This window comes from Hyperoodon ampullatus (assembly GCF_949752795.1).
Source record: "Hyperoodon ampullatus genome assembly, chromosome: 11".
Taxonomy (NCBI): domain Eukaryota; kingdom Metazoa; phylum Chordata; class Mammalia; order Artiodactyla; family Ziphiidae; genus Hyperoodon; species Hyperoodon ampullatus.
The window spans coordinates 13,356,647-13,375,466 of NC_136924.1; the positions used below are offsets into that span (position 1 = coordinate 13,356,647).

At 35.8% G+C, this 18,820-nt stretch overlaps 1 protein-coding gene across 1 annotated transcript in view; it reads right to left on the reverse strand.

Annotated features, from left to right (window-relative positions):
• Window positions 1-18,820, reverse strand: part of CEP290 (centrosomal protein 290) — a 91,083-nt gene that overhangs the window by 5,933 nt on the left and 66,330 nt on the right. The window contains exons 42-50 of the mRNA XM_079715342.1: window positions 15,943-16,088; window positions 15,443-15,598; window positions 12,916-13,039; window positions 8,572-8,706; window positions 6,893-6,979; window positions 6,042-6,206; window positions 5,394-5,516; window positions 3,551-3,723; window positions 449-590 (exon numbers count right to left, since the gene is read on the reverse strand). Of these exons, the coding sequence (XP_079571468.1) occupies window positions 449-590; window positions 3,551-3,723; window positions 5,394-5,516; window positions 6,042-6,206; window positions 6,893-6,979; window positions 8,572-8,706; window positions 12,916-13,039; window positions 15,443-15,598; window positions 15,943-16,088 (1,251 nt within the window). The remainder of the gene's footprint in view (window positions 1-448; window positions 591-3,550; window positions 3,724-5,393; window positions 5,517-6,041; window positions 6,207-6,892; window positions 6,980-8,571; window positions 8,707-12,915; window positions 13,040-15,442; window positions 15,599-15,942; window positions 16,089-18,820) is intronic.

Genomic DNA, 18,820 nt, shown 5'->3' on the forward strand with positions numbered 1-18,820 from the left:
TGCTATGATTTGCTTTATACCTTTAAAAGGAGTACTTGGCAACTATGTGGAAAATAGGTCAGGGATAAGGAGAAGGTGAAACAAGGCAAGAGCGGAAGCAGGGAGACCAGTTAGGAAATTACGGCTCTTCAGGTGTGAGAGAATAGCTTAGACTAGACTGGCAGTGTTGGAGGTGCTGAGACATCATCAGATTTGGGATACGTCTGAAATAGAGCTGACGGGATTTAATGAAAAAGACGCGGGGTATGAGTGAAAAGAAAGGAGTCTATGATCCAAGGTTTTTGACCTAAACAAATAGGTGAATGGTGGGGCCATTCACTTAGATGGAACTTGTAGGAGAGGAATTAGTCCAGAGTTCATTTTTACCTACATAAGACAATGAATGCCGAGGGGTGGTTTGAAATATGATGCATTATTTTGTCACATAAAGAAAAATGACATTACTTGCCTGTTGCTCAAGATCTTCCGTGTATTTCTTAACTTTTTGTTCCCTCTCTGTTGCTTGTCTTACAAGCTGTTTAAGATCAGTAAGGCTTTTAGTTTTTTGGGCAATATCAGTTTCCAATTCTTTCAACTTGGTTTCATACATTCTAAAAGTATAAAGGAAATAAAATGGTGTAGACATGGAAAATAGTTTCTCTCATTGATTTAAAAGTTAGTTCAAGTTACTGCACTAAAAATAAAGAATATCTTATTATACTGTTTCTTCTAGTCAAATCTTTTCCTACATATTTACTTAGCATTAGGTGACAGCAAGGGATAAGTACCCCTAATTAACAGACAGGCCAATTAAATAGAGGACTTAGATGTTTCCCAAAGATAACAAGGATGGAGCCTGAATTTTACCACTGTCAGATTAAAATCAATACCTTTTTCAATCACAAAGAAATAGAAATTAAATTCATAAGAATATCAAATTCTGTGTTATTGAATATTCTTAGGAATATACTTAGAGATAACAAACTAAAGCATTTAATGCACACACACACACACACACACACACATGTAGGAGGTATCCAGGTAGAGCAAAACCAAAAGAACACTGCTGGGAGAGTGAAAAGAATATGTAAAAGCAGGGGTAAGAAAAATGGCATAAGATGTGGGAGGGATGAAGCTTGTAAAAATCTAAATAGATTTGTAACTTTTCAAGAAATGATCAATAGTTCAAAAAAAAAATCCAGATTCCAAAAGAAACTTCTAAAACACTGAGCCAAAATGGTTTTACAAACTCATCATACCACCTTAAAGGAGACAATGCTTATAACGTTCAAATTTTTCCACAGAAAAGAAAAGAAGGAACACTTTGGCAACAAAATCAGGTAAGGACAGGATAAGGAAGGAAAATTATTATCTCAGTTTACAACAAAATAATACAATTATTATCAAAGAGCTTGTGATAAACCTTAGGAACCTAGATTAGAAGGCAATGTTCTTAACCTGACAAAAGCTATCAAAGTGGTGAAATATCTGAAGCTCACTCTGCCATTCAATTCCCAACTCTAAATGCCACCCAGTCAGAGAGGCCTTCTCTGACCACCCTATCTAAAACAGCTCCTGCATCACCCCGGCCTGTCTCAGCAGTCAGTACTATAAAGCTGGATGTGGAATAGATGTTATGAGTTTGTTGAGTAAATAACAGAGCAACTATAAAGATTTCAGCATGAGCATAATGGTTAACGGGTACCAAAAGATTATCTTCAAACCACTTTACCAAACTGGGTGTCTAATCCCATCTGCAGACTTTAGCAATTTTTTTGGTGGATTTAGGGAGCCTTGAGGCCAAAGATCAGAATTAGCCTTCTGTCAAGTGGATTCTACTAGGACTTAGTTTTTTTAAAAAATGCTTACTTAAGGCCTACTCTATACTCAGTTATCTGTACAGTTCTCAGATGAAAAACACATAAATGATCTAAAGGGCAAAGTCATCTTCAGTTATGGTTAAATCTCATCACCGCTTCAAATATTTATAAACTTTATAAACCCTTTTCACATTAATAATCTTTTCTGCAGCCCCAAAGAGCCCTTTTTTAGAAAAGAAGAGGACAGGGATTATCATTTCCACAGCTTTAAAAAAACTTAAACTCACAGAAGAACTGTAATTTACTTAAGGGCATAGTGAGAAATAGGTATTTCTAAGCCCTGGAAGCTACCTGGCTCTCTGAAGGAACCTAGTCAAAGCGGGCCTTTTAGAAATACATCTAACATAAAGCAGAGTCTTGCATGCAGCAGGTACTGAGTAAATACCTGCTGGATAAATACATCTCAAAGCAACTCAAAATTCTTTGAGTCCACGTGTGATTGTAGAAGGAAATAAAGGGCCAACCAAGAAATCAACTGATAGGGTTGCTGGTTGAGAGCCTCTGCTGGAGTCCAAGCAGGCAAAAGAAGACCCCTTCTCCCCTTTATACTATCACACATATTTCATTTAGCCCTCACACTAGCCCTCTGACAGAATTAAGAAACAGTTATGGGGGAAGAGTAGATTCTGAGTACTCTCAGTATGATGTTAGGACAGGAACCAAGGACCCTTCTCCAAGACTGCCTGGCCACCTGGGCCTTCTAATCTACCTGCAAAACCTTTCTCTTTTCTCCTTAGACTTGTCTGACAGGGTCAAGTGAGTGCCAACAGGCCCACAATGGGACCTGCTGTGGCCTCACAGTGCTAAGATTCCCCTCCCAGCTGTAGTGATGGTGACGGCCAATCCACATCAAGTCCATTCTAAACAGCAGGTAGATATCCAAGGGGATACTGAGATGCACAGACAGAAGGAGCTCTAGGAATATGGTAAAATAAAGATGCGTTTGCCTTCTGAAACGGGGCCAGTAGATGTCAAGAGTGCCACTTCACACAGGATGACTTTATTGGGACAGGACATGGGCAGGATGTCACTGGTCTCTGGCTTCTACATATACTCCTTGAAGCAGCTGCTTAACGTTGGAAGTGAGAATGACACCAAAGCCTTTTACTGACTCATCAGAGTTATGATGAACCACCTCTGGGGATAGTGACAATGAACATATGAATGTTCACTAGTGAATTCCTATCACCTCTTTCATAGCCACAAAGTTGATTTGACAGGCAGGAATTGCACATACTTGCAGAAAAGGCTCAAGGGATGGGAGAAAATCAAGTGCCAGAAAGCAGAGGCCAGTAAGACACTAAAACTGTTTGCTGAATTCATCTGTTGAGGCTATTTGAAGAGCAAGATGCCCAGAACATAACTCCAAAGTTGCAGTCGTAGCTGGAGAAACGCAGCACCCAGGAGAAGCTGGGCACCATCAGTCCAGGCTCATGGCTGACAGCAGCTTCACGATGCCCACCCAGCTCCAACACCCTTAGCCCAGCCCCAGCTCTCCTCTGTCCCATGCCGACACCCCAATTAGTTAAATATTTTAAGGAAGAAAAAGTGAGGATCATGTTAAAACAAACAACCAAACAGTTCTTCACGAAAGAACTAAGTGAATCAGGATACTGTCACATTCTTTAAAAACAATAATGGCAGAATTAGAGCTCATTAAACTGTGCACATTTTAAACTGCTTGATCCTACCTTGTAATAACAATTGATTTCCATCTCTTGCTGTCAGCACCTTCAAGCTGTGGGCCTCTACTTTCTGCCAACTGTAATCTCTTACCAGTCTCTTCTAGTTGAACTGTCATCTTCTCATTTAATATCTCCAAATTATTCTTAGCTATCCGTAATTTTTCTGCAGCTTCAGTTTCCTATCATTAAAAGCTAATTAGTATATTACGCCAAAATGTAATACTGTTCTCATGGATATAGTATATTCAAAATTATCAATCACTACAAACTAGAAAGAAAATAACCTGGAGTTCTAAATGCTGATTAAAATTCCAATAAATATCCAATGTTTCTTTTACTCTAAAACAGCAATATGGTCATAATAATTAGAACAGATCATGTAAATGAGGTTAGAAAAATACGTTTACAATATTTTACTCTAGTGGTTACTTTAAATTTGTCATATTTGTTTGTCTGTAATAGTTAGAGAAAATGGGATAGTTTATGTCTTTAGATTTTTAAAAGATGTTTTGACTTTTTAGTACCCGAGAGACATAACTATAAGTATAAACTATGTGTAATTACCACAGATTATTTCCACTATTAAACATCCACATTCACAGCACAGTAGCACTCTGGCCTCACAATACATTCATATACCACTGTAACTAGTTTAAAAATATTAATTGCTATTTATTCACTGGATCATCCATATAAATAACAACACTTATTTGGGGCAAGGAATATATTTTGCCACTTAAATAGAAAGGAATCTTACTGTTTAACAAAATAGTTTCATATACTCTTTATTGTACATCAAGCATTATTCTAAGACATGTGCATAAATATTAACTCATTTAAACCCTGTAGCAGCTCTGTGAAATAGATATACTCAATATTCCCAGTTTTATAGATGAGGAAATTGAGAGAAGGAGAGGGAATAGTAGATTCCCCTAGTTCCCACAGTTAAGAAGTAATAAAGCAGGCTTCCCTGGTGGTGCAGTGGTTAAGAATCCGCCTGCCAATGCAGGGGACACGGGTTCAAGCCCTGGTCCAGGAAGATCCCACATGGCGCGGAGCAACTAAGCCTGTGAGCCACAACTACTGAGCCTGTGCTCTAGAGCACGAGCCACAACTACTGAGCCCATGTGCCACATCTACTGAAGCCCACGTGCTCCAGAGCCTGTGCTCTGCAACAAGAGCAACCACCGCAATGAGAAGCCCGCGTGCCACAACAAAGAGTAGCCCCCGCTCGCTGCAACTAGAGAAAGCCCGTGCACAGCCACAAAGACCGAACACAGCCAAAAATAATAAGTAAAAATAAGTAAATTTATTAAAAAAAAAAAAAAGGTAATAAAGCTAGGATTTGAATCCTGGCTATGTGGCTTCTACATTATACTGCCTCTGAATTTATTAATTTTTTATTTTCAATGTTCCTCATAGTGAAAGGATGCTGGGCATAAAAACACAATTCCTGGATGAATTGGGAGATTGGGATTGACATATATACACTAATATGTATAAAAATAGATAACTAATGAGAACCTGCTGTATAGCACAGGGAACTCTACTCAATGCTCTGTGGTGACTTAAATGGGAAGGAAATCCAAAAAAGAGGGGATATATGTACACATATAGCTGCTTCACTTCACTGTACAGCAGAAATTAACATGACATTGTAAAGCAACTATACCCCAATTAAAAAATAAATAAATAAATAAATAAAAACAAACCAAAAAAACAACACAATTCCTAAATCTCTTAATACCTACTCTGAGTAGATACTCTCATCAACTTTTTCATTCTGTTTTCCCAAAATGTAGCAGTTAATTAACATAAAAATAAGTATAGTCAATAATGAAAGCCATACTTTTTTAAGTTCTTTACGAAGCCTTTCATTTTCAGCAACAATTTTCTCTGTGCCTTTGGTCTTGGATTCATAGTGCATGCTCAACTGACGTCCAAGATGAACTTTGAGTTTTTCTAATTCAGCCTAGTAATTAAAAAAACTCTACATTATCAAAACAAGGAAATAAACGATGATCTTGTAAACTCATAAAACTTAGTTTTACATGGTTTTAGAGACCATATTTGATATAATTAGAATTAAATTCTTCCCTTTAATACTGGTCATCTAGAGCAGAGGTTCCCAATCTTGGCTTAGAATGAGCTGATGACTTTAAAAAAGAATCACAATACCAATGGTAGGATCAATCCCAAAATAATCTGATCAATCTCAAAATTGGGGGCTTAGGCAGATGTATTTTTGAAAATAGATACAGTTAATTATTTTATGCTGCCAGAGTGAGAAGCAATGGTCTGGAAATAATAAGATGACCAAGTGGTGCTACTCTAACTACTCTTAGCCTTGTCTCCAACATTTTTTTTCTGTATGTGTAAAATATCTACTGCATCCATTAAAGCCACTTTATACACTATATTCTAAATTGTTTTTAAAAATTAATAAAAATTATATCAGTAAAACATTCTGTACAAATGACCACATTAAAAATATTACCTTTAATTTTTCGTTTTCCATTTCAATATTAGCCATTTTTTCACTGGTTAATATTCCTGATGCTTTTTTCAGCTGTTCATTTTCCCTTTGGACTTTTTCAACTACTTTTTTCATTAAACCAATGGTTTTTTCTAGTTCTGGGATTGTCTTTCCACTTCTACCAGACTAGGAAAAAATGTTAACTTTTTATTTAATCAAATATTTTAGAGAGTATAACATAAAGTACCAAGAATAAAGAGGTTTATTATTAAACTCATTGTTGATTCCTAACATTTGAAGCCAAGGCTTGTATGACTTCAACTCGTTATAATAACCCTGTGAAAGAGGAATTATCCTTACTTTGCATACAAGAAAATCAAGACTCAGAGAATTTGATATTCCTAAAGTCATGCAGCTAATAAGTAACAGCTTAAACCCTGGTATACTGGAAAGAACATTAGTATAGTAGCATTATAACTAGGAAGCTGCCATGGATATCATAAAAAATAATTATAAAATGTTAGAATCAGACCAAGGAGCAGTTAGCAGTTACCTCAGTGAACAGATGGAAGATTCCTGGAAGTTAAATGTTTTCAAGGTGTAGAGGGATATGCAATGAAAAAAGAGATGGGATAGAGTCCAAGTGGAATAAAAAGCATGTAAGATGAGACAGATGATAAAATACATTAACTTGAAACAGAGAGAAAGCTGAATGATGTTTTACATTATAGATGCAGCAGAATAAAATTGAAACTAGAGGCACTAGTAAAGGCATATCAGTACTGTTACGACATATGCAAACTTTTTTTTTCATTTCCAGCTTATCACTTCTGAAGCCAAAACAAACATATGGCATACTCTCACATACTCACCCCTCTAACGTGGCCAAGTTTCCTCTCTACTTCTGCTTTTTCTTTCTTAAGAAATTCACACATTTCCTTCAAATCTCTTACCTGATTCTAGAAGATTAAAGAAAACATGTAACAATTTAACATAGCTATAGCCATTGAAAAGGAAAGGCAAACAATTCATCTGAACTATCAGTCTCTTCAACTGTATAGCTGAATTAAACAAGTGGGTCTTTACACCAATGAGGAGGATTTTGAACCATGGCATATGCTGAATTAATACAACAGCATTTTGTATATGAATTTCAAGAAATATTTCCTGCATTATTGCCTTAGTATACAATATAAATTTGAGTTTAGAACTCCTGATTTCAACTCTCCCATAGATTACATATGTAGAACTTTACCCATATAGTACAGAGAAAGAGACAACTGATCTTCTGACACTGGTTCTAAGTGTAAAAATCAGAATGAGAAGCAGGATATAGCTTAATTATACCGTTACCAGTGGAATTAACAGATTGCTGATATTCTAAGTTAAAAAACACAAATGAAACAGTCAGTCAAGAGAAAAGGACTCCCTTAAATAGGATAAGATTTGGAAAACCAAAAATAAACTTATTATAAACATCAAAATAAAGTAAAATTTCTAAAAGAGACGATTATCCTAAAATATTTTAATTTAAAGACTTTATATTTTTAGAGCTATCCTATTTTTTTTTTTTTTTTTTTTTTTTTTTTTTTTGCTGTATGCGGGCCTCTCACTGCTGTGGCTTCTCCCGTTGCGGAGCACAGGCTCCAGACACGCAGGCTCAGCGGCCATGGCTCACGGGCCCAGCCTCTCCGCGGCATGTGGGATCTTCCCAGACCGGGGCATGAACCCGTGTCCTCTGCATCGGCAGGCGGACCCTCAACCACTGCGCCACCAGGGAAGCCCTATCCTAATATTTTAAAGTGTGACAACTGTTAATTAAATACACCATCATCTTGCCACACACACGACATTTGAACTTGCTATTTCTGTTGCCTGGAACTCTTTTTCTAGTATCTGTATGACCTACTTCCTTACCTGTCCCCTAGCTCTCTGCTAAAATATCACTTTATTAAGAAAGCCTCCCCTTACTACCCTATTTTAAAAAGCAATCCCATATTTAGTTGACCCTTGAACAATGTGGAGGTATGACTTATAGTTGGTCCTCTAGATCTGCAGTTCCTTTGCATCCGTGGGTTCAACCAACCACGGATCAGGTAGTACAGCAATATTTACTACTGAAAAATATCCCCATATAAGTGGACCCTCACAGTTCAAGGGTCAGCTATACCCCTATGCAACACACACACACACACACACACACACCCTTCACACTAACTGTGTTTTTTCTTCTTAGCACTTTAACATCAGCTGACATACTACATATTGACTTGCTTACATATTATGAGCCTTCCCTTACTGGAATGTAAGCTCTACAAGTGCAAGAATTTTTTTGATTGCTGTTTACCAGCACCTAGAAGAGTACCTGACACAAAAAAGGCCCTCAACAAATAACTGTTAAATGAGCAAATGTAGAAAGTATAACAGTACCATGATATTTTATCAATATGAGTTTCTGACTTCTTCAAAAGCTAACATGGTAAACATAATAATTAAGTAGGGAGAAAAAGGCATTAGATTTCCTAACTATAATAAAGAATATTAAATTTACCTTTAATCTTGGCAAATCTTTATTTGCTTGTTCAAGCTGAAATTTTAATTCAATATTTTCAGATGACAACTTCAAGTTTTCCCTCTGGAGCTCCTGTTCTCTTTGACAATGATCATCTGACTCTATTCCTGAAGTCTTCAGGAAAATGAAGTTAGGGATATTTTTAAGGTGTAACAAATAAAAGCTACATAAGACACACTGGATAAGAGAACACTATGCTGAAAGGGAACATTTTTCCTCAAAGGAATGAGAAAATTGGAGAGCTCTAGAGAAAACAACCATAAACGAACAAGCTAACTCACATGAGAAAAGGTAACCAGTCTGTTGTAATTAATATAGAAAGCAAAGTCAGTGTGATTTAATAATGTCCACGCATATAATGCCTCCATATATACTTTCATAATGACTAAACGAATTTGTGGTGGTCCTTCCAGTCCAAAAAAAAGTACTGTTACCTGTTACAGATTGTCTCATGCCCCAACCCCCACCCAGCCCCAAATTCATATGTGAAGTCCTACCTCTGAGTACCTCAGAATGACCTTATTTGAGGATAGGGCCTTTTCAGAGATAACTAAGTTAAAACAGGATCATTAGGGTGGGCCTTAATCCAACAAGGTCTGATGTTCTTATACCAAAGGGAAATGTGGACATACAGACATACATAGAAGGGAGACACTGTAGAGACAGGGAGAAGCTAGCCATCTATGAGCCAAGGAGAGAGGCCTGGAACAGATCCTTCCCCCACGGCCTAAAGAAGCAATCAACTCTGCCGATACCTTGATTTTGGACTTCCGGCTTTCAGAAGTGAGAGAGTACATTTCTGTTGTTTAAGCCATCAACTCCGTGGTGTTTTGTTATGGTGGCCCTAGCAAACAAATCTACAAGCCTACAAAAAGTGCCTCAATTCCTCCTCCTTTAGAAGGCTATTCATCATTCCTTGAGCTAAAGTAATCACTCCCTCCTCTGAAATCCAGTAACACTTTATTTGCATTTCTTTTGGCATGAATTCACCTTGGGTTATTATTTATGTTCAATTTCAGTTCTCATTCTAAGCTATAGATTATTTGAAAGATAAATCTGTGCTTGGTTACTTTTTCCTATAAAGTGGGTAGAATACCCCTTACCCTCATAAACTTGTTAAGAGCATTATATGAGATAATTTTGTGAAAGCACTCAGAACAGCTTTAGTTTTTTCTCCTCCATTCCATTCTCTATTGGTTTGATCGACGACCAACTCAATAAATCCACAGACATTATGATGACTATCATATTATTATATAATATATTTATATATTACACATTACATTATTATTATTAAAGTATAATATTCTATAAATACATTTATTATACATGGCTCTGTAACATCTTTTTAATTAGCAGTAGGTTAAATACATTCTGACATATTCACCATTAGGCCAAAAAGAAAAGTAAAAAAAAGAAAAAGTTTTCTTAGGTAAAATACAGTAAAAGTAAAGAAATTAGAAAATAGGATACAGAAATGTAAAGAAATTCTGGGCTGACCTTTGATTCTGACCTGAGGGCATATAACACAACACTGGCAGAAACACTGCATGTATCTACCTGATTTCTAACTGTTTGAGGGAATATGTGTGCGTATGAACATATACAGTGGCAAGAAAAAGAAGACAGACATATTTCACGGTGTCAGTAAACTATAGCAATATGTTCCTACTTATTCTCTGTCAGACAACCCAAGTATACATTCTGATTCTACTACTACTAAGGTTAACACTAGGCAAATCATGCCACCTGCAAGGTCCTTGGTTTTTGCATCTTACAAATGAAGGCACTAGACAGGATGATTTTTAAGGTCTCTTCAGACATGGAAATCTATAGTTCCCTATCCCTGAGCTCTTTTGTCTCCCTTACTTCATCTCTTCAGTCTATGATAGCTATTTAATAAATGATAATAAGTACCCCTAACTGATAGATATAAAATATACTAAATTTCATTCACAGAAGAGAATAATTGTATCTGATGATATTACATGAACTGCTGAATTTTTTCAACAGTTCTCCTCACTAAAATATGGATGCAATTCTTTGTGTAAGTGAATGTGGATCATTTTTTCCTCCTGTTCTCAGAAAACAAAACTAAAAGTATTAGTTGAGATTGTCCAAACTTTTGGAAAATAAATTCTAATGAAACTTCTATAAAAGTAAAATAAATAAAATTCTTGTATAATCAATTTTGGGGGGACTTCCAAATTGTTCTATAGAAGAAGAATCCTGTTCAAAGGTATACACTGCCAAAAGTCAAATTCTTAGTGGATGAGAGTTAGTGATAACACACAGTGGAAGTCTCAAATTCTCAATTACTTATTATCAAGTGAAAAGAAGAAGCATTATGTACCTGGATAAGGAAACGAAATAAGAATTAAGACATTTTCATCCATTTTCTCTTAATTTAAATGTCTGATTTAATGAGAATGAGGACTTAAGTGACTGGAATATCTGAAGTGGAAATGAATGAATGAATGAATGAATGAATGAATGTTATTTGATTTCAACTGGGAACAACCTTCTTATTCTGTTGAATAAATTGACCAAAAGTAGTGTGTGTATGTAGAAAGTTCATAAACTGTAGAATCAGACCTCCATTTAAATCCTGGTTCTGCATCTTCTTGATCACTAGAGATGTTACTTATTCTCCAAGCTTCCCACATAAAGTAGAAATAATTCTCTGCAGAGTATTGTGAAAACTATACCTAGGCAATACACGTAAGCTTCCTTTTCTCATTATAAAAAAGTATCTGTTACAATACAAGGCAAAAAGACCATCAAAGGAACTTGCTATATATGTTAGAATGTTACACAGCATCATAACAGATTTTTACGGATATTATTCATTGTAGTGAAATTTTACTTGCAGTGAGATTTTACAGCATGCTGAAGTAGGAATTTCTAAGGCAAAACGAACTCATCTAAAGTGCCTTATTTTTGTTATTCTGTTATCTAATCTAATACTTGGTAAAACAGTGAGTACTAATGGTAATACCAATACCAATGGTAAAACAGTGAGTACTAAAATGAATCGGGAAACGTACAACCACTAAGTTTTTGTAGGAACTAGTCAGATATTAGGGTTTAAGGAGAAGTTTATTAACAATTAATATTCTTTACAAATCCTACACAATTTGTTTCCATTTGCACCATATACGTATACCACCTGCTATGAGAAAACTCAGCCAAGAGAGAAATAAAGGACTGCCATGTACTCAAACCTGGGACGCTTCATTTCTTGGCTGGACTGACACATCAGTTTCAGAGTTTGCCTGCGCATCCTCCTCAGCACACTGCCTCACTGCAGCAGCACTTGTGGCGTAACCACAGTCCTCCCCAGCAGATTCTTCTGGATCCATGTGGTTGTTGTGACTCACATCTTCAGTTATGTGTCCCTTTTCTTTCTCATTCTTGCCTAGCTCATTCTCTTCCTTGTTTTTATATTCCTGTTTATTATTTTCACAACAGTCTTGATTAATTTTTTCAACTTTACAATCTGGTTCCTTTTCAAAATTGGAGTTAAAATCCGTCAAGGTACCATTAGTTGACCTAAATGGACTTGATTTATTATTTGGTCTTGACTCAGATTTATTTAACCCAGTAGGATCTACAATATCTTCTGCTTTGTGTTTTTCTTCATTACTGTAACACTGTAGAATATTCCTAGGTACCTGATGATATAAGTTGTCACTAACATCTATTCCTTTCCTATTTTTAATTCTGAGTACTGTTATGGGTTTTTTTTGGTTCCTGTGTAAACTGTTCTTTTTGTGAAAAATATTATGCCTGTATTTATTAACACTGGTAGCAAGAGGAGAAAGTGTAGCTGCGTCACATAACAGATTCTGCTTGAAGCAGACGAAAGAGAAGAAACAGGAAAAGAAAAGGAAAAAATAATAAAAATATACACATGAATGTTTTAAAATAAGATACAACAAATAATTCTTCATTAATTAGACTTTATAAAGAAAAATGAGAAATGTATCACATATTTGAATGGAAATAATGTTATAACATACCTTCCTGTTTTATCTAACTATATGCTCTTGTCACAGCAAAACTCATAACTACATTTAAAAATCTCCAGAAATCATGTGTAATGACGTTTTATGCAAAGCATAAGAATCATAAGTTTACCATTATTATGTAAAAAGGATTATAGAAGTTAACATACATCACTATCTAGTAAAAATAAAAGTTGGATTTATTGCATTAATATTAATGAGAAGGATCTACTGTTTTTAGCTAGATAAAGGTAGAAGTTGATTTCACTTTAAAACTTTAGAATAAAAAAAATGAAAAGAAAAGATGTGCACTTACTGAAGGCTTAGAATATGCATCCTTTGAAAACTGTTTTTCTAAAGCATGAAGTTTTTCTTGGAGGTATTTATTTTGTAAACGTAAATCTTCTATAACAGAATCTCGAGGAAGAGCCTGATGGGTCCTATGGACAACAATCACAGACTCTTTACTGTTCAAACTTCCAACTTTTTACTGTTTTATCATATTAAAAAATAGAAAAAAATATTTTTAACACTGTATTTCTTTTAAACTCTACAAAACTTGAAAACTTTACAAAAATTAAATTAAAACATGATTATATTATAAACTGATCCTCCACAGAGGATTCATGGCTAGCCTCCTTTAAACTATGAGTTAAAAAGGGTATTTTGATTTAAAAAAATATATACGTTAATATTTGTAAAGAACATGTATCTATTTTGGGGGTTGTGTAAAATAGCTGAATAAAAATATCTACTATTTTTAAAACATTATATAATAATTTCATAACATCCATGTGCTTCTCAAGATGGTCAAGGATTTTATAAGGTTCTTAGTGGAGCCAGATAATAATCTATTTCTTCAATCTATACTACTCACCTGCATGGCCTACAAGGCCCTCCGCTATCTGGCACAAGCACACCTGTTCAGCACATTTGTCCAGGACTCTTCCCTTACTTCGGCAAATAAATCCACTCTTACCCACACATGAAAGATTCACTCCTGCCGCTATGTCTCTGCTAGGGTTCTGTTTTCTCGGAATGTCCTTTCTGCCTTTAAAATCTAGATCTGATTCATAAAATTCGGAAATTCACATCTGAACTGAGAAGACAAGTTCAATCTCTTTTATAAAGTCTTCTCCAATTACTTCAGCCTCCACAGATTCATATTAGAAAAAAAGTTATTAACGAAATTGAATTATTTGTAGTCAGGTGGATGGACCTAGAGTCTGTCATACAGAGTGAAGTAAGTCAGAAAGAGAAAAACAAATACCATATGCTAACACATATATATGGAATCTAAGAAAAAAAAATGGTCATGAAGAACCTAGGGGTAAGACAGGAAGATAGACACAGACCTACTAGAGAATGGACTTGAGGATATGGGGAGGGGGAAGTGTAAGCTGTGACAAAGTGAGAGAGTGGCATGGACATATATACACTACCAAACGTAAAATAGATAACTAGTGGGAAGCAGCCGCATGGCACAGGGAGATCAGCTGGGTGATTTGTGACCACCTAGAGGGGTGGGATAGGGAGGGTGGGAGGGAGGGAAACCCAAGAGGGAAGAGATATGGGAACATATGTACATGTATAACTGATTCACTTTGTTATAAAGCAGAAACTAACACACCATTGTAAAGCAATTATACTCCAATAAAGATGTTTAAAAAAAGCTATTAAATATCTAAAAGTATTAGAAGGTTTCAAAGCTAAAATATTTTGATCCTTGCGAAAACTGCAAGGAGAATAAAAGGATTCGGTTTTATTCTGAACATATGTTTAGACTAAGAAAAACAGGGAGACTAGGACCAGACAGTAGCTATAAATAGATGTCAAAACAAAGAAAAATGTTTCAATCATTTTGTTCTTCTCCATCAAGGAAAATTCTGAAGAATTTAAGAAACAATGACTTAGAAGGAAATGAGATGGAATGTAGGTTGAAAGCTCACAAGGACCTTGAAAAGTAAATATTTTACAGATTGGGACAAAACACAAGAATCTGAAATATCAGCAAACAGGTGGTAAACTTATCTTTTCCTTTCCTCTAGTATTTCCTGACCTGAATACAACACAGCTTGAAACCTGAAGGTGAGCGTCAGCACAGAGGGAGAGAGCTCCAGGCAAGGCTTAAAGTTCTAGCTCCAGTAAGGAGAAAGGGCGCTTAACAATTCTCACAGACAGAGCAAAAATCCCTCTTATTTTTCTCTTCTATGCATTCTCTCATGTCCCAACCCTCAGGCAATTCCAAGGCAGTGGTGGCAGAGGCTGCAATGGGAACCCACAGGAGCCAAAATTTTTAGGGAGAGGAATTTTCTTCTCCAATTGGTAGAGCTGTAATTAATAAGGTGGGAAGGCAAAGTAGTGCCCCTCCCCCTCCACCACGTCCCCTTTCTGCCCTCCTGCTGCTGGCTTTGCTGCAGACAAGAGCACAACAGCTGAAGTGCAGGGCGCAACAGGGCAACAGATTTGGTTCGAAGTAGAAGACAGCCCACATAGCAGACTGTCAATAGGGAGTTGCATAGGCAGAACAGAGCCAAAGAGCATTGTAAAAGCTTTGAAAATGATACCGGAACCATAGCCCACACAAAGCAGGTTAGCACATGGGGCCTGAACCTATCCAGACTTGCTAAAACAAAAATATATCTGCATTTTCCATACAATTTAACCAAGATCCAGAGTCACAGAATACAATATTCAGAAGTTCAAGAATATAATCCATATTTATGTGGCATAAAAAGAAGCTGGAATATCTCAACTCTCATAGGAAAAGAATCAACAGAACTCAAGCTTAAGATGGCACACATTTATTATATCAGTTTCTACATTTCCATGTATTAGCTTACCTCATATATGATATATCATTTTCTAGGTCAAGATTTCTCTTTTTTAATTCTTCTAACTCTTTTTCTGACTCCAGTGCTCGCACTTCCATAACATGATCAACAGTCATGCCAGTTGTTTTTAGTTTCCTCTGCAAAGTAAGTTTCTCTTTATCAGCTCTGTGGGATTTAATACAGAATCATGAAAATATACCATTCACTGTTTGGCTTGTTCAATTTATTAAATTACAGCTTGCTTACTGTAAGGCCAATATATAAAAATTGGATCATTCTGTATTTGCTTATGAGCTAACTTATTTCAAAATTATAGGAAACTACACTTATAAATTGTTAAAATATATTTAATACATATTTTAAAGAAAATAAAAAGTGAACTATAGACAATAAATGGTAATTAAAACTAAAAAATTTTTCATATTATCAAGTACACAAAAACTATATAACTTCCAGGTCAATTAAAGACTATACATAATTAATTAGGTTTACATTAAATTTAAACTCACTTGGCAAAAAGATCCTTCAAAGTATTCAATTGCTTTGTTAGAATACAGACTTCCCCCTCTTTCTCTTTTAACCTGTTTCGAATTCCCTCTATTTTGGTTTGCCACTTTTTACCTTCTTCCCACCTAATTACTTCTTCTCTGGCACTCTGTAAATAATAACAAAGGAGGAAGAAAATTACCAATACTGTTTTTTAGAATGATCAATTACAATTTACTAGAACAATCGTAAACCAATACTTCCTAAAGAATACGTAAACAGGTTCATTTTGCTATGTCACTTCTAGAATCTTTAGGCCTGCCAAGCTGTAAGCAAAAATGCCCTTCAGTCTAAGATTCTGTACTCTATAACTTGACAGATAAAATTCTGGGGAACAGTCTGGACTAATGCCAACACTCCTAAAGGAGTCTAATACAAATGGATGATGACTAAAGTAAACTTCCAACAAAGAATGTATATGTATAAATGACCAACCCGATCTTGTCAGCCCATAGCAATCTCCTAGTATCACAACTCCTTCAAATCTTCAATGCACATTATTTCTCTTATTCAACAGATATTTACTTAGCGTGAATCATGCACCAGGTACTACTCTAAGTACTAGGAATAGAAACAATGAATAAACCAGACAAAAAAGGCTTATCTTCATGGGTATTACAGTCTAGTTTATGTTGGTTGGTTGGTTGGCTGGATTAGGGGAAGGGAGCAAAATATAGACAAAAAACAAGAAAAAAAGATTTTTGAAGTATGTTAGCTGGTGATAAGTGCTTGAAAAAAAAACAAAAAGGGAAGGAACTAGGACACTTCAGGGCTAGGTGTTGTGGGTTGTTATAATTGAGATAAGGTGTCCAAGGAAAGTCTATGTAATGCAGAACAGTCCCATGTACTGAAGAAATATCAAGTGTCCTACTGAACATTCATATAGTTAAAAATTCTGTTCACAATTGTCTGAGCAAAGACTTTATGTCCTTTCCACCAAGCAATTTTTTAATGGTTTTACTATGTACTGAATTTTCTAGGAATACAGCAGCCTTATAAAAGTAAAGACTACAGACGTAACTTTGCAGAGAACTACAGAAACAACTGTTTACCATTTTGGAAATCAAATTAACAAATGGCAATGCCTTTGTGACATGTGGGGAGCCAACAGACCACATTTGTATTAGTCTGCATTTGTAGCTCTGAATTCATATCGATGTTTCCTAAAGGTGGAAGCACATGACTACTTCATTATGTTTTCTATGAAGCATTTACATGGTGAATTATGAAAAATATATTAATACGTTTATTATTTTTATAAATTATTTTCCTTTTATGTTTCTCCTTCATATTTCATTTAGGGCATTTACGGTGAAATTTTGAAATTATGCACGTAGGTAGTTTATATTAACTAAAAACTTCATTTGGAATAGTAAAGGGGACATTATGAAACACTGTATTTACTATAAAAGAGAATGTTGGGGCTGAAAGGATTAAAAGCCACAGTTTAAAGTCAAATACCCAGCTAAGATAAGTAGCCCTACCAAAACGATCTTCTCCCATACTGGCCAATTTTTTACCTTATTTATCTAGTTCAGCTAACATGTATCCTTTAAAAAAATGTAAAAAACTTCAGTAAGTGTTTGATAGTTATTAACTTCTTTTTTTTCTAAAATACATACAAGGAATTTTGTGTATTTCCAGAAATGTAGGTATTAGTTGAGGGCAAAAGGTATATGTAAACAATTCTGCAGCATGGTGTACTCTGTAGAGATTGGGCAGTTCTATCCCATCTGATATTATTCTCTGAAGTAGGAGTGAAGTAGGGAAACAAGACTGAAGTAATTTAAAAATAAACAGAAAAACAACAAAGGCAAATGTCACCAACGGTCTGATCTCGACTGGGGGAGAAAAGAGGAGAAGAGAGGACGAGAAGTTCTCTTTTTGTATTTTCTGTACCAATAGCTTCTTATCATAAATTTCAGGATAATGTTATTGCATTTTAAAATTTTCATTCATCCAACGAATACTGAACATCTACTACATGACACGGACTGTTCCCGTGGCTGAGGATACAAAAATAAACAAAGCCGGCGAAGTTCCTGCCATCAAAGTTAACAGTCCAAAAGATGAACACATGGATAAGTAAATTTCTAGTATGTCAGATAGTAATAAATGCTACAGAGACAAGCAGAGAAGTGTAAGAAACAGGAATGCAAGGACTGGGGGTGGGTTTTGTTATCATATAGATAGGCCTCAAACATTGTTTCTTTTTAAAATTAATTAATTAATTTTTAAATTAATTTATTTATTTTTGGTTGCGTTGGGTCTTCGTTGCTGCGCGCGGGCTTTCTCTAGTTGTGGCGAGCAGGGGCTACTCTTCGTTGCACTGTGTGGGCTTCTCATTGCAGTGGCTTCTCTTGTTGCGGAGCACAGGCTCTAGGTGCGCAGGTTTCAGTAGTTGTGGCACGCAGGCTCTAGAGCACAGGCTCAGTAGTTGTGGCGCACAGGCTTGGTTGCTCCGTGGCATGTGGGACCTTCGCGGACCAGGGCTCAAACCTGTGTCCCTGCATTGGCAGGCGGATTCTTTAACCACTGCGCAATGAGGGAAGCCCCTCAAACATTGTTTACAGAGAAAAAGGTGCTGAAATTTCAATATGAAACCATTTTTTGAGTAAAAAAAAAATTATAAATTAGAAATGACCAGTGCTGTGGAATCTGAAAGAATATTCTCATCAGATTCCTGAATATAGACTGTAATATTATTGTAGCTCTCTGTGTTCTCATTCTTTTTCTAATATCATACCCTGGTATAGACTTGATGGCTTACAAAGACTTTCATATATTATTTCATTTCATATCAAAATAATCTTGAGAAGCTGGAATTACAAATAGTATTAT